Raw genomic sequence first — 6,643 nt, 5'->3', positions numbered from 1 at the left:
GCGAACGATTTCTTCACGACATTTTTCGTGCTACTTTCCCGCCGGATTATTGTTACTCGTTTAGAGAAAATCAGTTTTGTGAGGTGTTGTTTGCCTTGAAGTCATCCGGTTACGTTAGTCTGGCGCGGAACCTTATGTCTTTCGCGTCAATCCAGAACGAAGACATTTTTGTGTTTGAAGATTTAGTGTCAGCTGCCAATGTGGCTGCTTTTCGGTATTCGGTGGACCGTTGTTTTAGTGAGTTGTACTAAAGTTAATTGTTGGAGTTTATTTTATTTTTATTATTATTTTTATTCTTGGTATTTCGTTAACGTTTCAGGAAGTATGGATCGCGTTCACCACATTGCGAAGTGAGTATGTGTTTTCTGTTTCGTGGAGAAGAGTTCAGTGGTATATGATTGGACTGTGTTTCGGTGCAACCATTTGGTGTGTTTGACGTGTTTTCGAAGCAGAGTCGAGGAGCTTAAGAGGATGTTTGCATGTCCGTGTGGGGCTCACTTCCCCGAGAGTGCATATGACTAAATGGTGACTTTTACGTCATCTGCTCTCGAAGAGGCGGAGCGGATGTCTCGTTGAACATTTACATTCGCCGGTTGTATCTTGTGACTTTTTTTCCTTTTCACCACGTCATTTTGTGTAGGGGCTTAAATAACTTTAAGGCGTAAATAACTGTAATGCAGTCTATATAATGGTTTTTACCGTGTCATGTTAATCTCTTTGGCCTATTTTAGTTTTTGAGTCATACAGCATCGCGGACGATGCCGAATTTAACAGGGGGAGTATGTTAGAAAGTCAAAAGGAATCATTTTTATTAGAACGCTTTTTAGTAGTTTCAATTAATGCGTTTACGTTTAAAGGTATTTCTTGGTTGGAGTTTGTTCCTTGTTTAAGGTCATTCTAGTTTTATTCAAGTTTGAGCCTGTAGAGGCATTTCCTTAGTTTTTGAGTAGTTCTGTCTTCTAAAGGGTTTGTCGAGTTTAGGTGTGGTATTTTTAAGTAGGCATGCTTGAGGATTTAAGCTGACCTTGGATTTGATTGGCCCTGTGATTCTTGTTTGGGTTTATTGTCTAACTTTGTACTTTTGTTATGGAGTTTACATTTGTGGTCCTCCACTTGTTATTGTCAAGCATGTAGGTATGTTTTCGCACATTGAGTTAAGCAGTTGAGTGTGAAACTAGAGCTCCCTTGGTCAGCAAACCCAAACATGTCTAAAATCATAGTATATTTTGAGATTCGCAAATAACGTTAGTCAGTCAGTTGTAAGTGAGAGCTGTGTAAGGAATAAAGATTTGCTTAAAAGAAGATTCCCGGTACCTCCGTTACAGTCGCAAGCAGGTTGCTATTCTACAATATTATATTTACAGAAGATTGACGGTGACTACAGAGGAATTCTAGATTGACTCCTTGACTCCAGCAACTTTGCATAAAAAATAATGCCCCCCCCCCCCCTTAATTACAAGCACCAAATTGTTTGACCCTCCCTTTTGTGCTTGCATGAAAAACAATGGCCCTCCCCATGTTTGCACCAGCCCTCCCCGCCCCCCTCCTCTAATTTATGACCGGTCCCTAATGCGGAAAATACGTTGTTTCTCTAAATTAGCACTATTTATTTTAACAAGAAACGACGAATACATTTGTGTAGATGTTTTTCACCACTCTTTACTGGTCTTCTACTGCACGGATCTTGTAGAACTTGATAAACAAAACTGTTCGCGTCTTGTTAGCATCAGGCCGGGTGTGGCAAAAAGAATCGTGACAAACTTGTCTCGTTTACTTTTAGATAGTCACAGATATTGGTCAGCGATTTCCGAATTTCTGCTGAGAGCTTTCGAACAGGAAGAGGACAACGACATATCTCGATTAGAGCTTCTTTCACGCGGAATGAGACCGGACTTGGCAATGCTTCCATCAGCCCAGGTGAGTGAGTCATTGGTTTCCAGTTGTTTTGTCTCAAACATGTTCCTGCGACTTTTCATGAAAAGAGGCTCGTCAGCCTCAAAAATTCCAACAACTCGCATATTCTGGAATGGGTAACTTTATAGTAGTTGTAAAGGGTAGAGTAAATGTTGTGCCGCCCAGCACTTATGACACAAATGGCCAATCAGTAACTGAATTAACTCTGGACTGTCTTAGATGAACCTGAATTTTCATCCGAGCGGAAAGGGAAACCACGACGAGGCAAAGAAATAAATTATTCTACCACGGTGGGAATCGAACCCACGACCTCCGCATTTGATCAACCGTTGCTCTATCGACTGGTCTAACTCAGTCTTCCGTTTAGCTGGAGTCTTTTGTTAAGCATATTCGCATATTTTAGTACAATGTTTGGAGGTTAAAACGAATAGGTGGTTTGCAATGCCGCCGTGTTCGTAAACAAAACAAAAGAAAATTTGTTTACATAGTTTGCATAAAAATGGCAGTTAACTCCTACAGGAGAAAAATCTTATTGTTGCTGTACACCAATATGGCCGCTATGACGTCACATGCAAACCGTACAAGAGTTTACAGTGCCGTTCTTTAAACAGTTTAGCTGGATCGAAGTTTCTCATATTTCATGTCTAATCTAGTACCAGTGAGCACAAGATGGTGTCACTTGCCTACGTGCTTGGTAATCTCACGATCGAGATAATGTATGCTCAATATTTCAAGATATGTCATAAAGTCAAAAAATTGCGGAAGATGTGTAGACAAAGCCACTCCAAATTACTTGAATATTTTCTTGCTTCTGTTGAGCGTAATGATTTTAGCTGGCTTAGTCAGGTATACATCAATTTAAAAATGGGTTATCATTTCCCTCTGCTGTGGTAAGGTATTTTAAACTTGCTAAGATGGGAAAACGATCGAGTTAGTGGTTAGGATCAACTCAGCTCGTTTTTTCGGTAAATATTCGATCCCAGACTTACTTGGAAACACCGAATCCAGTAAAGTGTTTCACGTCGCATTTAAAAAACAAAAATATATATAATAAAAATGCAATATAAAAAACGGAGCGTGCATGTGCTTTCAACATGTTTCAAAGTAACTCGGACATAATTTTCTGGTAATGCAAGTTTATTAACTTTGATTTGTAGGGTAAGAATAATAACAAAACGATGAAATGATTCAGAAGAAATTTCAAGAGTACCAACGTGATATTGCAAACTTAATTAAAATAGTAAAAACCAAGGGCAACATAATCCCTTCAGGATTTGAATATTGCCCACGAATCTTCCAAGCATAACAAAATAAATGCACTCACCATCTTCCACTTGATAACTCCGTCAAAAGAAACAAAAACAACAACGCACACGGCGACAAAGAAATCTCAAATTTCTTACTGGACAAAAACCCAAGAAGGCGCCGAGAAAGAGCCCAGACGGAAGCGTACGAGTCGAAAATTTTGCTGGCTTTTGTCACAGGCATCCCACCCGCAAATGAAAGCATTATTTCGGGCAACGAAGAAAAGCAATACGCGCGGAAAGGGCGACTCTAATTTTACTTCCAAGGCTGAAAAAGGCGATAAAAAATATTTCTCCGCAATTGACAGGGGCACCCAAAGGATCGTTTCGGTAAATTATCTGTTCGGAAGGCCAGTAATCCCCTACAATTTTCTGAAGGGAATTTTCACTTCGAACTTTCTTGATATGGGAAATTTAAGGCCTAGTGTTTTCGGATTGACAAAAATGTCGTTTCGGGTACCGTAAAAAAGTCAGCTAAGATTTTCGGAAAGGAAATAAGACCTAAGGTTTTCGGGAAATAAACAAAAATGCCCTAGTAATTTCGAAAAGACTCAAGTTCCCCTAGAATGACCGAACAGATAAAAAATATTATAGCGCAGCCTAAAATGAACCTACAGAGCTTTAAAGGCACTCCAGATAGCCTAAAATAGCGTTTCAAAGGATCTGAGAGAAAACTGTCGTTGGGTGCCCCTGAATTGACACGTACGCGCACGAAATATTAGGCCCAGTTCAGACGCGGAACTTTCCATAAGCCGAACTTAACTCAGATTAAGGTCGGCCCAAATCACGAAAATCCCGCCTTTTGATTAGTTAATTTACTTGAAGCAAAACAAATCGAAATGCGAGTGGTTTTCAGGTAAAGTGTAAACATGAAAAGTTCGACGTCTGAATCGAAGCTGAGCCGTTCCAAATTAAAGCAGCCGTTTTCAACTCATTCAGACGCCGAACTTTTCATGTACTTAATTCAAGGTATTAGGCTCGGCTCATGGAGAGTTCGGCGTCTGAAAGTGTCCTAAGCTTACCTGATAAACGTAGGCACAGTGTTCACCATATAAATGTCCTCTTCCTTGTAAGCTTTCACGAATTCACTGAATGAAATTTCCTCCGGCGGTACAGTTCGCTTTTCTTTCTTTCGCTGTTCCGCCGATATTTTGAACTCGCTGGAGTCTTTAAGAGACAAGAAATACTCGTCCGTCCATTTTTCAAACGCTGACGACAGTTTTGCTGCATTCTGGATAAGAACCGGTTTACTAGCGACCACGTACGTCTTGAAGAATGTCTTGGGATCTGGATAGCTTTGAATGACTTGCAAAGAATGTTTTTTGCTCTTTGTACCGAGAGGTTCTAAATGACCAGGAATGGAAGCGTAGTCTAGCTCTGAATCCGCTTGAGGTAGTGCGGTGCTCCCGAATGACAGACATAGTGCCACAATAATGAAACCAAAATTAAAAGGTAGAAAATTCATGACTGTAAAAATGAGTGTAGTAATTATTCACTGAAAAGATATCGAGACATAAAAAAAGGCCAACCTTGGGAAAAAAAAGTCTTTGAAATTTGAATGCTGAGCGATCTTTGGTCGTTTTCAAAGCTCGCAAGTTACAAATAAAACAAGTGTTGGGAAGATTTGAAAACTTAATTAAGGCATGCAATATAAATGTTACTATTTTTATAAATATATAGTCTGTGTTTTCTGTATTATTCACTGGAAAGGGCCTTTTCACGCAAAGCTGAGATGGTGACGTATATGCCCGTATTAACACAAAGTTAATAGAATCCTATATAGGACGACGTGACTCGGAAATATATTGCGCGGAATAGAAAAATGAAGGAAATTAGGAGAGAGAGAGAGTTTGTGATGAAGCGCCTCTCAAAGACATCATTTGGGCTGATAAGATAAGCCTTTCTTAGAGGGACTACTGAGTCTTTACTAGCCTGCGAATTCAGCCTTTTTTCATCTCGTCGCTCTGGCAAAGAAGAGATTCTTTGCGCATGTGAGTTAGTTGTACAGGTTATCAATATGCTGACCCTATATGCTTTGAATTGTGGGGAGGGGTGAAGATGCGTCAAGGCTGTGCAACGATAACCGCATTCAGGGACGACAGTTGACAGGTGTGAAGGTCGGTCTTTCAAGGAAACAAGTAAGTAAGTTAGTCACCGATCAAAAAAAAGGTAATTCACCAGTCAGTGAAACAGTCAATCAGTCAATCAACCATGACATTTAGGCTTCGGATAGTCATTTAGCAGGAGTGGCTCAGAAAACGGTGTTATTTAAGCACGGTCAATTTCATTTGACACTTGACATTAATTAACAGGAATTTTGCATGGAAGATCATGGTAGAACTTGATCAAATAATAATTGTTTTGCTGCCTTACAAACTGCTTTTTGTTGGTAAAACCTCGCGCTAAAACATTTTAGCGATAATGAATGTACGCGGTACATGACTATTTAAGATAAAGTTATGTTAAAATGATATATCACTAACATGTAAACGTCCGGCGTACGGCTGTTTCTGTTACAGCTATAGTTAAGTGTATTTTAACACAGTGTTTAACTTAGCCTAATCCGAACGGGAGTTGCACAAAACGTTGAGCAAAATGATGTTCGTAATTTCCTATCGCGTGACCACGGTGATTTCAGAAGTTGCGAGTGATGTTGTTTTTTGCCGCTTGCGTGGGTACCTCAATTTTTAAAATATTGGAAGAAGTTGGAATTAATTTGAAAAAAATAATTGTCGTCAAATCACAAATCGAAACCCGTTCTTCAATAACTGCCGCTTAAAAAATCATATAGACATCTGCATCTTACAAATCCGGTCTTTCCCGCATCAACTAAAGAGTGAACTTGCTCGAGCCAGTCCCGCTCCCGCTCTGGACGCCCTCGTCCAGCAAGGCAGTATGGGATAGTGAAGTAGTTTTCGCTTCGCTGCTTATCCGCAGTGTTATCCGCACGCGTGATACTCTGAAACGTTCCGGGAAAAAACGACAATGGACTACATGTAGGTAAGTTGACCTAAATTGATTTTGGAATGCTTATCGGCTAATTCTCGTGTCGTACTCTCGCATGAACCTACAATAGCTTCGCGCGAGGATACGTTTTAGCGGTTTATTATATAGTATTTAAGCTCCCAAAAACTCAAAATGGCCGTGACTTTCAGTCCCGGTCATTCAAGGACATCGAGGTTATGTCTGGGTCAATTCCAAAAGCGATCATCCCCCCCACCGGGCAAACCCCCGGGCATTTGACTTTTTTAAAAATGCCTGATCAAATTCCCCTCTATATGGGCCGATTTCTAGGTCAAATGCCCCACTGGTTGGGGCTGAAAAGTCATCGTGTTGTTTTTTTTTTTGTTTTTTTTTGTATTCGCTAGCTCTGTTTATATAAAAATCAACGAAATTCATACATTAATAAATTTAAAACAATTTAT

At 40.0% G+C, this 6,643-nt stretch overlaps 2 protein-coding genes across 6 annotated transcripts in view; one reads left to right on the top strand and one right to left on the bottom strand.

Moving 5' to 3' along the window:
• LOC146466635 (bifunctional peptidase and arginyl-hydroxylase JMJD5-like) overlaps positions 1–4,935 on the bottom strand; it is a 23,837-nt gene extending 18,902 nt beyond the window's left edge. Inside the window, exon 1 of one of the 2 annotated variants that reach the window (XM_085127021.1) lies at positions 4,241–4,935. In XM_085127021.1, coding sequence (XP_084983147.1) covers positions 4,241–4,683 — 443 coding nt within the window. In that variant the 5' untranslated portion in view covers positions 4,684–4,935. Of the gene's footprint in view, positions 1–3,238; positions 3,494–4,240 lie in introns of those variants that run through there. The other variant, XM_085127022.1, reaches the window with a different exon arrangement.
• Positions 1–6,643, top strand: part of LOC146466634 (ribitol 5-phosphate transferase FKRP-like) — a 29,412-nt gene that overhangs the window by 14,691 nt on the left and 8,078 nt on the right. For 2 of the 4 annotated variants that reach the window (XR_014867940.1, XM_085127023.1), the window contains exon 2: positions 1,781–1,917. Coding sequence is in view for 1 of the 4 variants with exons in the window: in XM_085127023.1 (XP_084983149.1) it covers positions 1,882–1,917 (36 nt within the window). In the remaining 3 variants the exon portion in view is untranslated. Of the gene's footprint in view, positions 1–1,780; positions 1,918–5,237; positions 5,357–6,073; positions 6,219–6,643 lie in introns of those variants that run through there. The other 2 variants (XM_085127026.1, XM_085127024.1) reach the window with 2 other exon arrangements.

The sequence above is a fragment of the Pavona decussata genome, unplaced genomic scaffold (assembly GCF_977016875.1).
Source record: "Pavona decussata unplaced genomic scaffold, jaPavDecu1.1 SCAFFOLD_143, whole genome shotgun sequence".
Taxonomy (NCBI): domain Eukaryota; kingdom Metazoa; phylum Cnidaria; class Anthozoa; order Scleractinia; family Agariciidae; genus Pavona; species Pavona decussata.
The sequence above is the reverse complement of the archived record's forward strand: the minus strand, read 5'-3'. Positions and strand labels throughout refer to the sequence as shown.